General features: G+C 42.0%; 1 protein-coding gene across 4 annotated transcripts in view; it reads left to right on the plus strand.

Moving 5' to 3' along the window:
• The window catches only part of NRP1 (neuropilin 1), a 155710-nt gene extending 146585 nt beyond the window's left edge, over positions 1-9125 (plus strand). For 3 of the 4 annotated variants that reach the window (XM_037740924.1, XM_017535384.2, XM_017535385.2), the window contains 4 exons: positions 288-559; positions 1031-1127; positions 3953-4003; positions 6263-9125. In XM_037740924.1, the coding sequence (XP_037596852.1) occupies positions 288-559; positions 1031-1127; positions 3953-4003; positions 6263-6552 (710 nt within the window). In that variant the 3' untranslated portion in view covers positions 6553-9125. The remainder of the gene's footprint in view (positions 1-287; positions 560-1030; positions 1128-3952; positions 4004-6262) is intronic. The other variant, XM_017535386.2, reaches the window with a different exon arrangement.
• The last annotated feature ends 9517 nt before the right edge of the window (positions 9126-18642 follow it).

Consider the following 18642-nt stretch of genomic DNA (forward strand, 5'->3'; position numbering starts at 1 on the left):
CCAGCTTGAGCCATAGCCTGTGTCCATATGACAATGCATTCCATTATAAGTAGTATCCTAATTAGTGCCACTTCCCAGCCTTCCCGTAATCAAATGTCCATTAGCAGAAGCTGAGAGCAGGGCCTTAGGTACACACAAGGTCCCCAGGTCTGCACACTTCTCCCCACTATGTGTTTGGGTTCTTGGTGCTCAGTGCAGGAGGCTTTTGATTAGTGAGACTTGAAAGAAGAGAGATGAAAGAGGGATAAACCGGCCACTCTCCCTAATGCAGTTCTTTGCCACAGCAGGAGATGGCAACTTCATCTATTCTCAAGCTGACGAAAATCAGAAGGGCAAAGTGGCTCGCCTGGTGAGCCCTGTGGTTTATTCCCAGAACTCCGCCCACTGCATGACCTTCTGGTATCACATGTCTGGGTCCCACGTCGGCACACTCAGGGTCAAACTGCACTACCAGAAGCCAGAGGAGTACGATCAGCTGGTCTGGATGGCCATTGGACACCAAGGTGACCACTGGAAGGAAGGGCGTGTCTTGCTCCACAAGTCCCTGAAACTTTATCAGGTATGACCTCTTCCTGAGGCCGGGGAGGGCAGTGGCTGCAGGAATGCTGCGATGATATGTAGGAGGTCATGCAAGTGAGAGGCGGGAATTATTCCGACATTATTTCCGGTGTTTCCCAGCCCTGAGATATCACTGCGACGATGACCACCTTCGTAGCAGATTTCACAGCCTCCTACATTGCAGGAATAGAACCAGTTTGCTTCTTTGTCATCTATTTCTGGGCTTTCACAATGTATCGTTTCTTTTGTTTGCTGCTTTCTCCCGATTTAAAGTTTGTATTATAAAAAGAGAGTGTGAGGAGACAGTGTATGCATTCACGGCAGCTAATGTGGATTGATGAGTGAAGTGTGTGCTTACACTGAATCTGATGAATTTAATTTATGTGCCGGAGCTGGAGCTGAAAAAGCATTTGTAAACCCTGCCATGTAAGATGAGCATTTCAGCACTGTGAAAATGATCTCGTTTTGTTAGGTGATTTTCGAGGGAGAAATCGGAAAAGGAAACCTTGGTGGGATTGCTGTGGATGACATTAGTATCAATAACCATATTTCACAAGAAGATTGTGCAAGTAAGTATGAGCTGCTGTAGAAACCAATGGAGTGCTTGCCCAGGGCAACACTCTTGCCCGTGTGATGGGCTTCATCTTGCTTATTGCAACCTAGAATTTCAGTGTGGGCTCTCGGCACATCATATGAAAGGCGTATTCTGGTGTTACAGGGCATAAAATCAGCCCAATTTGCCTGTGGCTGCCCGGTCGCCTACCCTAGATCCTTCATAATGTCTGCTTGATACCTACATAACTCCATAAACAATGCAGAATCCAAAGATTATAGCTAAGAATACCCAGCTTACAAGCTATATATGTTATATCAAAACATTTTGATGAACAGCGGAAAGTCAGACATCTGAATAATTCCAAATATCTGGGTACATGCACAAAACAGCAGGCCCCTGAAAACTTTGATCAGAGTGAGTTTAATTAAGACACTTTGTTGCTGAACCATGGAAGTCATAATTTTTTGCTTTATTACAAATAAGTAGATATTTCTGACTTTTAAAATAGCTGAAATGACTTAAAAGACTTCAATGAGATTCAGAGACTTGTCCTAGTATTTCAGAGTTGGTCTTTATGGTCTTGTACTAGGTGGATGTAAGACATAGAAAACTGATTCATATTCCCTAGTTCTTGATATATAATTACAAATAGGTAGCATCACTAATGGCAGTACGGTAATTAGTCTTAAGCTCCATTTGCTACATTGAAATTTTTGTTATACATCATTATATAACAGGATGTTAATTATAACAAAATGGGTAAGCCTGTTGGGCAAATTCAAGACAAAGGAGGCGTGTTGGCTGTAATGGGGTATCTGTTCGTTTCAGCAACTTACAAAGCTTTTATTATGTAATGTATTGAATATATATATAATCCCTAAAGTGGCAATAATTTAATAGAATCTTTGAAGGATTTGGGCAAAAAAAGGGAAGTAATGAATAAAGGCTTGCTTCTTTATACTATTAAAGGGATTCTGCTCGGTGCCATCCTACTTAGCAAATCTTCACAAGAACGGTAAGGCTTGATAGTTCAGTTGCAACGCCTTTACAAATTACCCACATCCATATCTACACTGCTGTAAAAATGTGTATTTCATGTAGTAACATGGTGTCTATGATATCTTTGCTTCTCCATTCCGAAGCTAGAGTGGTGATGGTGATGTTTTGGGATGTGAGAGCAAACACCACAGACTAAAACAAAGAAATGAAATTCAGTTCAGTTCAACAAGTTCTAACTGACCACACGCCACATGAAAGCAGCATGCAGGTGCTCCAGTGAAAGTGCATGACTGACCCAGGCACGGTGGCTCACGCCTGTCACCCCAGCACTTTGGGTGGTTAAGGCGGGAGAATCACTTGAGGTCAGGAGTTGAAGACCAGCCTGGCCAACATGGCAAAACCCCATCTCTACTAAAAACTACAAAAATTAACTGGGTGTGGTGGCACATACCCTTAGTAATCCCAGCTCTTGGGAGGCTGAGGCAGGAGAATTGCTTGAATCCACGAGGCGGAGGTTGCAGTGACCTGAGATCAAGCCATTGTACTCCAAGACTCTATGTCAAAATAAAAAAAAGAGAAAGGATACAAGACTTTTCTTTTTCTTAGGTTTGTCCAATTAGCTGCAGTTGCTGCCAGACATTGCAGTGGGAAAGTCACTGCTAAGGCTCTATTAAACCATTTTGTTCATGTTGCTACCAATAAAAATATGTGTAAGACAATTGCATAATGATTCATCAGATATGCATCTTCGAACATCTAAGTGTGGATGTTATGAGATTATCAACTATTTATTCATCTTTCATTCATTCATGCATACAACAAATACCTATTAAAGTACCTAGGATGTGCTAGACACTGTTTGTAAATGCTGGAATATGGTAGTGAGCAAAGCACTCAAAAAATTCCTACTCTGTACTTAGTTCCACGGGGATACTGGAACTCTACTTCTTTGATAGATATTTTACATATTCATCTGTTTTTGTGATATGCAGGACACAGTCTCTTGCCTCAAAGAGTTGGCATCCTATTTGAGAAGCTGAACTAATGCACACTACATTTAGGAAGCCATTATTTACAGACTACAGGATGGTCGCCCTGTGTACAAATGTACTTAGTAGAACCTATATTCACCAGATTGTTTTCCACATTTCAGATGCCAAAACCATGTCCTTTACCCTTCTCTTCTTTTTTAAAAAATTTTGTTGTCGTTGTTGCTTTTTTGAGACAGGGTCTGACTTCCATCACCCAGGGTGGAGTGCAGGGCACCGTCATGGCTACTGTAAAAGCTGTCTCCTGGGCTCAAGCTCTCCCTCTGCCTCAGCCTTCTAAGCAGCTGGGAGGATAATTTTTTAATTTTTGTAGAGACGGGAGTCTCACTATGTTGTCCAGGCTGGTCCTAAACTCCTGGCCCCAAGCGGTTCTCCTGCCTTGGCCTCCCAAAGCTCTGGGATTATAGGCACAAGCCAGCACACCCAGCCCACCTTTGTCTTCTAAAACAATGGGGTCTGCTGGCAGCATTGCTGCCTGGATTTAGATATGGCACCGTAAAGGCAGTGTTGTCACCTCATGTCACCAATTTCCTGGTCATTTAACTTTGCCTCCTATTGATCTATTTGGTGGGTTTAGATTGAATGAAAAACCAAAAGGAGCCTAGTAGAGATGTGTGTATGTGTGTGAGTGTGTGTGTGTGCATGTGTGTGCGTGCGTGTGTATATGCATGTGTATGTGCGTGTTTGTGTGTGTATGTGTGCATGCATATGCCTAAAGGTTTGTGTAGTTTGGTGCATTATATTTTGTTGGCAGTTCAAATATCTCTTTCAATTTTGTTTGACTTGTCAGAACCGGCAGACCTGGATAAAAAGAACACAGAAATTAAAATTGATGAAACAGGTAAATTTGTCTTGCTGACCAATTTAACAGACTTTTACTGTGGCTTTCATTGTGTTGATGAAGAAACTTTGTGGAACTCTAATACACTGGTATGTCAAAAAGTTCAAATAAAAAACATCTACGCCCATGGCCCTGGGTTGGTGCTGTGGGTTGGATGGTGGTCGCAGAGTACCCACTCCTGAGCTGCCCGTAGGACTTGGGGAGCCTCAGTGACGGGTCCTGCTTGTTCACGAGGTTGAGCCCTGGGAAGTGTGCTCACCTGGCCTTCCCTGCCCAGCCTAGCGGTAGGATTTAAAGGATGATCAGCTAAAAAACACTCAGTTTATTACCACAAAGACAGAAAACTAGTGAAGACTGTTTCCATACACCATTATTTGAAACCAACCCAAATTCTTGTGTCTCATTGATATGTAGATAGGATTTTTAAGAGACCAGATCCCAATTTCTGAGATAATCTATTGTGTTTGATTCACCTTTTCCCATCTTTCTCTAATGGAAGCTTGCTTTTGTGATGACAGCAATGATGATAAGAAGGATTTATTGAAGAGTTAGTATCTTCTGAGCACTTTATGTACTTTATCTTTTTCCTTTCTTTTTTCTTGAGACAGAATCTTTCTCTGTCACCCAGGCTTGGGGTTCAGTGGCGCAGTCTCGGCTCACTGCAGCCTCCACCTGCCAGGTTCAAGTGATTTTCCTGCCTCAGCCTTCAGAGCAGACCACAGGCCCACACCACCATGCCCAGCTTATTTTTGTGTCTTTTGTAAGATGGAGTTTCACCATGTTTCCCAGGCTGGTCTCAAACTCAGCTCAAGCAATTCCCCGGCCTCGACTTCCCAAAGTGCTGGGACCACAGGCGTGACCCACCACACCCGTCCTATATACCTTACCTTATTTAATCCTCACAGCAGCTCCAGGGGATGTATTTATACCCATTTTACAGATATTGAGACTGAAACTTAAGTAGCATAGCTTATCAAGTAGCATAGCTCATAGCTCATCAGAGTTAGGCTGTGCCTGGTATTATTCTATTCCCAGAAGTTTGCACATCTCCCAGCCAGCATTGTGGGCTGTTAGACACTTGCTCCAGCATCCCTCACAGCTGCCGTGGGTGGTGCTGCACCCTGATCATCAATGCACATCAGCATCTGTTGCATTAGAAATGGGATCCTGCTCTATCGCCGGCCGTGGACTTCACAGAGACAAATAAATACGGCACCATGCTGTTAGTGACAGGAACACATTATCAAGTCCACACAGAGATGTAAACTTTATTAGAGGCTGTTTCAAAACAATAGTTCATCGAGGGAGAGAATATGAATATGCCCCGAGGCTTGTTTTCCCTTGGTTAGGGACTTGCATCTTATATTTCTAGTTTTCTTTGATTGGAATCTTTGTTGATCAGAACACCATTAAGTAAACACCAGGCATATTGTGCGTTCACATTTTCACCCCGTTTCTAGTACCAGGCAATTAGGCTCAAAGCTCCCATGTTAATAATTTCTCCTGTTCCACTCTAAAGAAAACAAGTCCCCAGTGGCTGAGCTGCAGAGCAGTGCAGCTGTCTCCAGATAAACTGCCATGGCTGCAAAGATGCCAATTATTATCAAATGTCTTCCATTCGGCGTGACAGACACGGTTTCTCGATTTGAGCCACACCCTGTTTTACATGTCAGCAGCAAGCATTCTCTTGTTCTAAAAGATCACTCCTTCTTCACTGAAACCACTGTAGACTTTGGGCAAAATTTGTTTGACTCAAAAGATTTTCCATATGGGAGAGCAAACACATGCATAACTCATGCCAGATCCTGGAAACAGCGCTGCGTAGAAGGGCGGCCATGAAGGTTCTTCTGGTGCCCATTTTGGGATTAGGTACATGCACTGGAAATGGTAAAATCCCCTTGCTAGGCTAATGTGTGACTAAGCATTTTGCAAAGCTTAATGACCACATATCTAGCCAAGGACTGTAAACACAGATTACAATCTAGCACAGATGGGGCTGCACGAAATCTGAATTAGATGAGCATGGAACCTCCCAGTTAATTCAGAATGGATTCTTTCCACGTGCTAAGCAGTCTGTCAGAAGCCCCATCGCCCACCCCCTGCCACCCTCACCTCCCACACTTCCATTCCCAATGAGTCAGACATGACAGGCAAGACTGGGGTGTGTGATTTGCTCCTGTTTCGTTTCTTTCTATTTTTCTGTCTGCTTTCATCTGGTCTGTTGGCGGTGACCCGAGACAATATTGTTTTTTTCCATAGGGAGCACACCAGGATACGAAGGTGAGGGAGAAGGTGACAAGAACATCTCCAGGAAGCCAGGCAATGTGTTGAAGACCTTAGACCCCATTCTCATCACCATCATAGCTATGAGCGCCCTGGGGGTCCTCCTGGGGGCCATCTGTGGGGTTGTGCTGTACTGTGCCTGTTGGCATAATGGGATGTCAGAAAGAAACTTGTCTGCCCTGGAAAACTATAACTTTGAACTTGTGGATGGTGTGAAGTTGAAAAAAGACAAACTGAATACACAGAGTACTTATTCAGAGGCATGAAGGTGGGCAGAGATGAAAAAATGAGTCAGAGGATGGAAGTGGAAGGACGGGAGCGAGCTGGGGAGCTGTTGATCTTTCACTATACAGGCTGGGAAGTGTGTTGATGACCGCTGAGCCAGGCTTTTCTCAGGAGCTTCAATGAGTATGGCCAACAGACATGGACAAGGAGCTGTGTTCACCATCGGACCCATGTACAGTCAGCCTTTATCCTGTTGGTTTCATTTGAATAATCAGATGCTGGTGTTGAGACCAAGTATGATCGTCGTAATCATTCATTTTGACCCCTTCTGCCCCTCTCTCTCTCTCTCTTTCCCCTTTATGGATTCTTTTTGGAAACAGTGTGAAATCCAAGATGCTGGCACCAAGCGTATTCCGTGTGGCCCTTTGGATAGACATGCTACCTGTAACCCAGTGCCCAGAATATACTAGAATCATCGCATTTCAGTGGACTCCTGAAGTTGTGCTTGTGTATAATTGCCCGCGTCGTGCATAGGCAAAGAAGGATTAGGCTGTTTTCTTTTTAAAAGTACTGTAGCCTCAGTACCAGTATAGTGCGTCAGCTCTGTTTACGAAGCAATACTGTCCGATTTTCTTGCTGTTTTTCCAGTGTTGTACTAAACCTCGTGCTTGTGAACTCTGTACAGAAAACGGTGCCATCCCAGAACACGGCTGGCCACTGGGTGTACTGCTGACAACCACAACCACAAAAACACAATTCCTTGGCACTGGCTAGTCTATGTCCTCTCAAGTGCCTTTTTGTTTGTACTGGTTCATTGTGTTACATTAACGACCCGCTCTGTTTCTTGCTGGTGAAAGCCCTACTGTTTAATCAAACCCTGGTGGCCCACTGACTAAGAAGAAAGTTTATTTTCGTGTGAGACGTCAGCCCCCGGGCAGGCAAGGGCTCTGAAGATTTGGCAACGTGGCTTAATTGTTCTGCTTTTTCTGTAGTTCAATTTCATGTCTCTTGACCCTTTTGTATAAAGCTGCAATATTCTCTCTTATTGTTCTTTCATATGGAATGTATTTTCAAATGTAAACTCTTTTCTCTTTCCCTCTCCTGTCTCTCTGTCTTTTTTTCCTCTCTTAGAATTGGAGGATTTGCCATTGTCCAGAAAAGAAACTTGCAGCTTTAACCTGCTGGGAATGGCAAATGATTTTACCAGACTTTATGTTTAAAAATAAATAAATAAGGGAAATTCCTAACTTTGCCCTCCAAAGTCTAACTTTGGTTTTCTTGTTAACTGGTTAAAGTGACAGTATCTTTTTTCCTTATCTAATTCTGTTCAAAATCATCTCTGATGGAAATGTTGGCATTTAGTAGAACTAGTGAGAAGTTGTGGAAAGAAATAACACAAATTGGCTTTCGAGTGAGTCCCAAAGGAAGAACTGGACAAAATCTTTGAAATATCTGAAAGCATGAGATTTTTCTATCCAAATATGCAAAAATGACCCAAGAGAACCTTCTTGTTTTGCTACTGAGTCAGACAAGGGAAGTGGAAGGAAGAGCAGTTAATTTAAGAACCAAATGATAAATCCTGATGCCCAGAGGTCAAGTATTTTAAGATAAGAGGGGGGAAAACATGTAAAGTCAAAACAAATGTTTTAAAAAATTCATAACAGCAAGCTTGAAAAAATAGACTTGAATGAATGCTTCTAGAAACTTCCAGAGGCTCGCAAAGAATAAGCCTGCCTTAGGGCTGGCAAGACCTAAGCCTCCAACAGCGCAGGGAGGCAGATATCTTACCAAGCCACCTGCGAATTAACCCAAAGAAGCCTTGGTTGTTTTTGATGCTGATGCCATGTTGGACACGAGATTTTTTAGATCTTCCTCTCTTCCCACATTGCTAGATGCCTCACTCAAACACATTTGTTGGGAGTCACATTTGAGTCATAGATGGGACAGTCCATTTATCTTAGTTAAATTGGATTGAGAATGCCTTTTGTTTCCAGGAAAGTATTGATCACCACGAGAGAAGAATAGTTTTTTGTCCCCAGAGGCATTCATTTAGTTGATATAATCCTACCAGAAGGAAAGCACTAAGAAAGCCTTGTTTTCTGTTTATAAAGGCAGCAGACTTAATGTTGTCCTCAGCCAAGGAAAAATGATACTGCAACTTTAAAGTATCTTGCACTGATAAATATATTTAAAAATTATATGTGTATAAAGTTATTAATTTGTAAAGGCAGTGTTACAAAATGTTCGGTTTATATTGTTTTAGATTGTTTTGTAATTTTTAAAGGTGTAAAATAACATATTTTTTCTTTATGGAAATCTATAAAACTTTCTGTAGTAAAATGTTTTCATTTTACTGGTATATTATTGCTTCATGTTTTGTACCATCGTAAGATTTTGTGCAGATTTTTTTTACAGAAATTATTATTTTCTATGACAATATGACACTTGTAAATTGTTGTTTCAGAATGAACAGCGAAGCCTTAACTTTAAATGACATTTGTATTCTCAGACATTGAGTAGCATTAAAAACCACATAGAACTGAACTGTAACTTAAATTCCAAACTATGACTACTACATTCCAAAGAAACAGTTGAATTAAACATTTTCATAAAAGATCCCACACCTGATGGCTTTTATTATATTAGCTCTGTTCTCGTTAAAGAAGCTGGTGTCATGCCACCATCCAGTAACTTTCAAGGCTTTTTAGAGTTCTCTTTATTAGAATATCCTGATAAGGAGAGAAGATTAAGAAGACATTTTCCAGAAGTAGATTGTCATCTCAGATCGGACCCTTCACGATAAGGAATACAGAATTTGGCCTTAGGAATGGAAATGTTTACATCCTAAACTGTGTGTCAAATGTTCTGTATTTCATTTGGTAAAGTTTCTTTTATGATACTCACTCATAACTTGGTAAGTTTTGTTCTTGTAGAGAATAGACTTGAGCCTGGCAGTATTTATTCCTGTACCCATGCTGCGTCAGGTAATGGGAAAAATTGGGTATGGCATTACAACTGGCAGTTTGGCAATTCTTATGAAACTTTTTATTCCATCTGGGACCAGAATAATAGGAAAAATAATAACAACAACAAAGACAACAGAAGTGTCAAGTCAAAGGGGCCCTTTTTACAACAAAACTGGCCTAGCTTAATTTCTATTACAGACCAACAAGTCTTTCTCTGCTACCATCCTCTGACTGTAGGAAGACATATTCCTGGAAGCACAGCAGCACCCTGAGGAGTGAGCTGCTTTGGACAGTCAGGCACCACGAATCAATATTTCCTCCACTTCCTGCTTTTCTGTAGATGCTTATGCCTTTTTGCATTTTCCAAGATTAACCAAGAATAGAACATTTTCCCCAATGCGTGGGTTTTTAGGTCTCTCTACTCACAGAAAAGAGAGATAGAGACAAAGCCAGAGAATGACTTTACTAAAGTTACATTCTACCTACATTCATGGATGTTTCCAGAAAAACATGATGATTTCCAAGGAATCTATTAGGATTAATCCACATATACTTTCTGAAAAATGCTAAGGGCCATGCACTAACACTATCTCTGCTTCATTGTTTGAGAACTTCAACATGAATATTTTCCACTCTTATCCCTAAGTTGAGCCTCAGCTAGGATTTTCTTACTAAGCTTAACAAACCAAATCGCTGTATGATACTTCCCACATTCAGGACTGAAACATTTAACTTAAAACATAAAAAGGATTTATTGTTGTGTCTCCTTTCTTCCCTGATAACTTATTAATTGCCACTTGGGCTGAATTGCAATGTATTTTTATGCAAATCAAATCGGCATTCCGAAAATGTTTCTGCTTCCCAATGGTAGTTATAACGGTTGGTGTTGCATTAAAAAACAGTTTTGCCAATAATTAACTCTATTTCCCTAAACTACATCCACTAAGGGATCTTAAGCAGAGAATTTCAACTTGGAGATTGAGAAACCTAGATGAAGAGACTGTCACACTGAGTAGAACTTAGCCCCAAGAAGCATGGAGGACGATGAGAACTGACTTTTTCCCCCACAATGTTCCAAAGAAACATTGAGACATGATTCAGAGGAGAACATGGCATTATCACATGCACACAAGAAAGGATTAGGAGCCGATCCTATCATTTTAGAAGAGAAAGAGTATGGGGATTGTCTATGGTGATGGCATCAAACTGCTACTTGTTGAAACAGGAGCTGTTTTCACAGCCGCTCTGTGAAAGGTAAGTAAGCGTTGCAATCATTCATTCCACTTTATAAATGGGAATCCAAAGCTCAGAGAGGTGGAGTGATAAGTCCAGGATGTATCTGGTGTCATCTCTCCTCCCTTCCTCCCACCGCTCCATAGTTCTGCATTAACTTGGAAGAGGCTCACACAGGACCCGGCTACCCAAAATGTGTCCCAATAGGCAGCAATAGCAGCAGCAGCACTGGAAGGAAGCCGGTTAGAAATGTAGCATCTCAGGCTGTGCCCCAGACCTGCTAAGTCACTTTCACAAGATCCCCAGACCACCTCAGCACATTCAGATTTAAGAAGCCCCAGCAGGGTTTGCTGCCACCTGAGCCAGGTGTGCGAAAGTTTGCATTGCTTCCGAAGGTGGTGTCGGAGCACAAAGCACTTTTCAGAAGCGTCTAAACACAATGCAGCCTGGAAAACAGAAAGTTAACGTTGGTCAATTTAAAATCTCATGTAAACCAGAAGTGCTTTGTGGCCATTCTCCCTGACTGCTTGTGGGGGACTAAAAGTGCGCTTTTCTGATAGAGAAGAGATGCTGCTGAGGTGGTAATTTGCAGGATTAAAAAGTTCAAAGTGTGGCAGAAGCATAGCAAATGCTCTTTTCCTTATCGCGGTGCAGTCAGTGGAGAAAGGGGACGGCACACCAGCATGTGAATACCCAATTCTGTCTACTCAAAAGACCTTGCCTTGCATAGCACACACAGCTTAATGCCTTCCAAAGATACTAAAATCCTGAATGGTAAAACTAGATGGAACTCTATTTAATCTTTCTTATTAAAGAACATGTCAGATAATAAAGCTTTGTTGTCAATAGTGGCTTCCGAGAGAGGGTTTTTCCACGTGGAAAGATTGTCACATCTCCACATCTAAATGGAATTGTCCCGTAATGATGCGGGCATCCACAAGTGTATAATATTCATAGCCAATCATCTAATTTTATCACTGCCCTGTAAATGGACTTGGAAAGTCGCTTACTCTGGCAGAACGCTGGGCTGGATATTGACTCACTGCCCTGGAAGGGACTTCTGAGTCTTGCCTTTGTGCAGTTTGGACAAGACAATGACTCACCCCGCCGGAGAGCAGGGAGCTCCTCAGAATGCTCCTTGCAGTGATCTGGGCATCTCTGCCCCATCATTTATGACATGAGCCAATTCCACACTCTTTTCTTAAGGCCTCATCATCATTTTTTCAGATAGACGATGCTGGCAGTGCTCACCATCTTGATGTCATCCTGCCGGGAAACCGGCATTCCATCACCTATCAGGATTATCATTGCTCTAATTTTGTCCAACTTCTGAAAGTGTTCAGTGTTGATTAAATTGCTCCTTGGCTTTGTATATGTGATATATTTAAAGCAGACTCAATCATTATGCTCTGATTTTTTGCAATTCTGCTGGAATAAAGCTGTCCAACTAAAAGACACTTATCTTTAGAGTCTTATACACGATTTCTCTTGGGTGAACTTTTAATTTTATTTATATTTAAGTCACCCAAATTATCTTTACTTGTAAGAAGAAATACTCTATCCTTCAAATAACGAATCATCCCTTCTATTTAATTTCACGTACATATTAGGCAGTTTGGGGAGCTGGAGAGGTCCGTGCGGCAGGAACAGCTGATCGCTTCCTTGTGCGGTAACCCGGAGCCACTACAGCAGATATGTGTGTTCCAGCTACCAGGAAGCATTGTCAAATCCACTCTGCATCAGTCTCTTAACTCCTTAATATCATAACCACCACAATTTCCTAAAGGTTTGCTGTGTACAGACTTTGCTAGATACCTCAATTAATCCTTCAAGCTACCTTGTACCTTGTGATTTAGGGATATAAAAACAGGTTCAGAGAGGCTAAGAAAGGTAACTAATGTCACATAGCTAGTTAGGAAGGTACATTTGCAAGATTGAAACCCAGGTCTGTCTAACCCAAAGCTTACAGTCCTAATAGCTACCCTACACTCCACCCTCAGTGCCAGGACACAGTCTTGTCACAGCATGTCAGTTGCTACAGAAATGATTTGCAGAGTGTTAAGCTAAAATCTCACTGTACTATTAGGCCTGGTATTAGGTTAGGCAAGGCTGTAAGGTAAGAAATAAACTCTCAAGTATTAGTGGATTAACCCATAAGGTGTATTTGTTGCTCACACAAATTCCACCATGGGTCTGCTGGCTCTGCAGGACAGCTCTGTTCCATACGGTGATTCAAGGGTCCAGGCTGGTTACCTCTTGCCGCCATACTAAAGAACATGTGGTTTCTAGACTCTGTGCAAGAGAGAACTGGAAAGATGCTTACTACTTCAGATGCTTCAGCCTGGAGCTGACAGAGACTCTACCACATTTATATAAAAATAATCATCCACTTATCCATTTATTCATATAAATTATACCTTTAAATTACTTCTTTAATAGTAGGAATATTGATGAATGTTGATTTTTACCTGTCTTTTTCTATGCTTATAAAAATTACGGTAACATAAGAAAGAAACTGGTATCAGAATGATGAAATAAAAACACAGAAGTGCCAAGGCAATTTATTGAGGAATGTTGTGTGCCTGTTTCATTATCTATTTTTCCTTTTCCCTTCACTTTAAACAGCAGCCAGCTTTGTAATTCCTTGCCTCCAGCATTTTGCTAGATGACAAGCAGTTGAAGTCAACTTTGTAAAAACATAAACCCATTGAAAAATTAATGTTAAGTATCTCACAGTGAGTGATGAGAGAAGAATGATTTGGGAGGCAAAGAACAATGGGATTGAAATTCGCTCAGAAAGACAAAGGAAGGAACGTCTCTGGGTTCCCTACGTCCCATGACAGCACCTAAGAACCGAGTGGGCTCCACCGATGCATGGCTCCCCATCTGCCTAAAACTCCTCATGCCTTGGGAGTGGAGAAATAAGAGAATTTTAAAACAAAATTCAAAGTTATATTTATTACTTTCTAAATAAGTAAACTCTATTTTAAAAATAACTACATCACTTTCCTACGTTTCGTTTCCATGTGTCAGCTGCCCTGTTAAGGCATTTGCATTACAAAGAAAGAGCTGCATTAGCTGAGCGAAACATTGGCAGGAACAGGTTTATCTCATTATCCTTGTCGCACTCATTACCACTGAAAGAGAGTGTGGCTGTTAGAGGAGGAAATGTCACGTCAGGAAGACACGTGGGAAAGGGAGGAGGCCAGGAGCAGGCTGTGGTGTGTCATTCCAGCCAGGAAGAGAAATCAGCTCTGGAGTTAAGGATACCTGGATACCTGGAGAAAGTATCCTGAAAAGAAGGAGCCTCCACAAAGGGAAAGGAGAAATGAAAACCAAGAACAAATTGGTGTTTACTCACTCCCGAAACAGGACCCACTAGGAAAATGAGTTTTTTTGACATCCATCAACAATAAGTTGTCAATCCACAATCAGATTACATGGTGAGGCAAGCGTCGGGACGGGCTGGCTGAAAGTAGAGGGTCAGCGAATTGAGGAATGAATGAGGGGTGAGTGGCTGGAAAATGGCACACTCTAGAGAGTATAAGGCACTCGGAAGTGGGGTCTAGATGGTTACGTTTGGCTCAGCAATGCTATGGATCTGTGTCGTCCATCACAAGGAAGCAACGATGGCTCATAAACAAACCCAAATCTGAGGATCACTTGAGGACAGGAGTTTGACACCAGACTGGGCAACATGGTGAGACCCGATCTCTGCAAAATGATTTTAATTAGCCAGAGTCGGGTGCAGTGGCTCCCATCGGTAATCCCAGCACTTTGGGAGGCTGAGGCGAGAGAGTCACTTGAGACTAGGATTGCATGACCAGCCTGGCAACATGGCAAAACTTATTCTCTACAAAATATATGAAAATTAGCCGTGTGTGGGGGCACACACCTGTAGTCCCAGCTACTCAGGAGGCTGAGGCGAGAGGATGGTTTGAGCCCAGAGTTCCAGGCGGCAGTAAGCTATAATCTCACCACTGCACTCCAGCCTGGGTGACAGAACATGACTCTGTCTCAGAAACAAATAATTAGAAAAAGAAAACAAACCACCCAAATGCTAAGAGCCTCAGTAACATCTCTGTTTTATAAACTGCCCTCGAAGCAACTTACTCTAGAAAGGAGACACTTGCATCAGTAAGTCAGGCTCAGGCCTGTCTTTCTCTATGGAGGGTCCAGAAATGTCACACTTACTCTCTCTTGGTACATACCTGAGAGCCTTTGGCTGGCTGACCCTTTATGTTCTCTTGAAAGCCAAAAGAGGGTACCACTCAGTCAACGTCACTCCAGGATCCCAGATCCATTGTCAAATCCCTGGCAGCATTTTGGGCTTTCAAGATCATCTTGATAGTGGCATTGTTTGTCCCATCACCTGACAATGGCACCTCACGAAGTCATTTCGAACTAAAACCATGCAAAATGTTAATATTTGCGTAGTGACACTTCAGTTGATTCAGCCACTTCTCACACCTAGTCTACATCTATAGACGATAGTAATCTATAGTTTATAGGTTACTATAAGCCCTGCTTGTAAGCTCCTGCATTTCCATGCATTTTGTCTTAAGGGAATATATAATAGGCAAAGCACTTTGCAGTGAAGCACCTAAGAAAAATGAGCTTTTTAAAAGGAAATATTCTTACTAGGTCCAAATTTCCCATCATGCTCTGAGCTCCCTTTGAAGTCCGCGGAAGCCCTCCATGGAGGTGGCGCGGCCCAAGCACAGCAATGCATCAAAGTGGAACTTGTCTGCCTACCTCCAGAGCCATTCCTTGGTCCCCGGGGTACAGGAAGATGCAGCAAACATTTTCAAAATACGGATCCACAAATTGACGTCTGCAAGTGCAAAGTATTCTCGTTATGAAATCGCAAGGTAAAGTGCACCTCCTAATGCACAACAGCCAATTTGTCAGGCTGTGTTACCGTCACTCGAGGCTGTTACTCTGAGCTCCAGGGAGCACACGCCACAAAGCACATGTCACACGTTACCATTAAGCCCCTCTAACCCAATCTTGGCAGTAAGCTGGATGGAAACCATAAGCGGAAAAAAAAAAAAACAAAAAAAACCTCCAAACACAATGATCTATTATTTAAATGAACTAGAGTGCTATAGATCATGAAAGACAAGTTATTCCATTTCCCTTCTGAAATAAATGATCACTAAATGAACTAAAACCATGCAAAATGTTAATATTTGCGTAGTGACACTTCAGTTGATTCAGCCACTTCTCACACCTAGTCATGGAGATCTTGAATGATCTGCATTGTACAAATCTTATTTCTAAGTCCATTTACTTCCACTTGAGCAGCGGAGATAGACGTCTCTATTAAACTTTGCATTAACTCTTCATAACTCATGCTAACTTGCAAACCAACCCACACTATTCTTAATCAATATATTCATATTCATATTTCCTCATACAAAAGAGGATGGAAACCAGAAACGTATCAAGATAATTCATGGTGGGCAAATTCTTTGCATTTGTTCTGATCACTGATATTCAAGATATCATTTGTTAGAGTGGAGAGGACAATGGCTTTGGCATTGGTTTTCATATAACTCCTCCTTTCTCCCCTTTCTTTTGCCCTCTTTCCTTCTTCCTTTTTTCCTTCTTTCATTCCCTTACATATATTCATTAAGTCCCTGTCTGCACAGGGTGTTACGTGATATAAAAAAGACGGTGAGATCTAGATTAGGCCCTCAAGTGATTTGTAGATTTGTGTGGGAAATATAGTGACAGAAAGAAGAAGCTATAACATGGGCTTTGAAACTTAGCAGTGCTATGTGTGAATAACCACTTTAACTGTTCACTCTTCATGCAGTTTTGTTTAAGTTACTTAACTTTGCTCAGTTTCGGTGAATGCATCAATAAAAATGAAGATAACACCATGGGGACCAAAACCTGGTTGTGAAAACTGAATTGACAATATGTCTAAAACAATCAGAAAGTTACACAATAATTTTTTTCTTAAAATATGCTAGACTTGGCTGGGTGCGGTGGCTCACGCCTGTAATCCAACACTTTGGGAGGCCGAGGCGGGTGGATCATGAGGTCAAGAGATCGAGACCATCCTGGCCAACATGGTGAAACCCCATCTCTACTAAAAATACAGAAATTTGCTGGGAGTGGTGGTGTGTGCCTGTAGTCCCAGCTACTCAGGAGGCTAAGGCAGGAGAATTGCTGGAACCCAGGACGAGGAGGTTGCAGTGAGCTGAGATCGTGTCACTGCACTCCAGCCTGGAGACAGAGCAAGACTCTGTGTCAAAAAAAATAAATAAATTTCTAGACTTGAAGTCAGAAGAGCTGGGTTCCAGTCAGGCACAGTGGCTCACAAATGATGCTGTTATAAACAGGCATGTGCAAGTATCTTTTTCATATAATGACCTAGTTTCCTTTGGGTAGATACTCTGTAGTGGGATCGGCTACTTTTTTTGTCCTAAGCCTAACACATAAGCTTGTTTAAGGCGAAACAAGATTACAGATCTTTTTTTTTTTCAATTGAGACAGAGTCTTGCTCCGTCGCCAGGCGCCAGGCTAGAGTGCAGTGGCGCGATCTCAGCTAACTGCAACCTCCACCTCCTGGGTTCAAGCAATTCTCCTGCCACAGCCTCCCGAGTAGCTGGGGGTTACAGGTCTTTGATATTCTTCACTGATCTCTTCTCTGTGGCTCTTCTGTGGAAGAATCATTTTGACCTGATTCTTACTGTTTCTGGCAGGACAAGCTCCTTCCCAAGCCAAAGTCAAGCAAACACCTACCAAGACACAAGGAAGAGGTAAAGGTGCCTTGGTGTCCCCTCTCTCCATAAATATAATGAGACAGTCACCCATTTCAACCTGAATATATTCAACTTGACTAAAGCTGACTCACAGCCAGGCCATCCATTCATTTCCACTTCAGTATGTGCCATTCCCTGGAGTTTATTATAAAAACATTGACACGTACCAGGTCTTTCATTAGCAGAGAAGGAAGCAATCAAATGTAGCAACCTTGAAATAAAATTTTAAAAACATTATGAATGTCCGTGGTAGTTATTTTTTCATTATTTTGTGGCCTTACATTTTTGTGGCTTTTGCTCCTTTTCGTGTGCTCTTTGGGTGCCATGATCCCTTTTTGACAGAGAAAGAAAAAAGATGGTAACCACCTAACCAAGTTCACCCAGATACACACGTAATGGCCAAGGAAGGAACGAAACACGGCTCCTTCCGGAGAAACCCGACTCCTGAAATTCACTGCCACTCATTTCAACTGTTTTTTGCACTCAGCCTTGTCTCAAAGACGAATGGTCTCTATTTCTGTGCGGCTCCAGGAGGAGTTGTTAGGAAGACCCAGAGTGGAGGGAAGAACAGGGTTTCAGAAAGGACAAGAAGGACAATGCAGGAATCTTGTCATATTAAATCACGGAAATGGAGGTGGGAATGTATAAATTCCCATAATCTTCGAGGTTCACATTTCATTAACTCTTCAAGAAATGGTGTCAGAATATGATGCAGTCTCGGTGGGATTGAAAATGTGTCATTTCCTGTCGAGGAGCAATGACTTTTATGTATTTGGTGCCAATGTGTCTGCATGCTGTTCTAATAGGAAAGAGAAAAAGACATCGGGGGGATTATTGATGTCAGAGAAGACGCGGGAGTATATGGTCCTTCCCAGCACATGCAAGGGTAGGGTCTCTGGATGATACCTCAGGGCATTTTCACCTCCCTCATATGAAGGTTTTCAGAAAACCATTTGGTGACCATCTCACTACATACATGGAAGAAGCGTGGGCAAGATGTTGTAGAGGAAACTCGGCAACAGACTGGACTGATTGAAGACAAGAGTCAGGAAAGAAAAGCTCTTCCTCAAGAGCCACCCAAGGAATCTTGGTTATTTCAGATATTTCTGTAGAGAAGATGCTCTAGATTAATGTTTTTCGAAAATGCCATATATGA

The sequence above is a fragment of the Cebus imitator genome, unplaced genomic scaffold, assembly GCF_001604975.1.
Source record: "Cebus imitator isolate Cc_AM_T3 unplaced genomic scaffold, Cebus_imitator-1.0 Scaffold92, whole genome shotgun sequence".
NCBI classification, from domain to species: Eukaryota; Metazoa; Chordata; class Mammalia; order Primates; family Cebidae; genus Cebus; species Cebus imitator.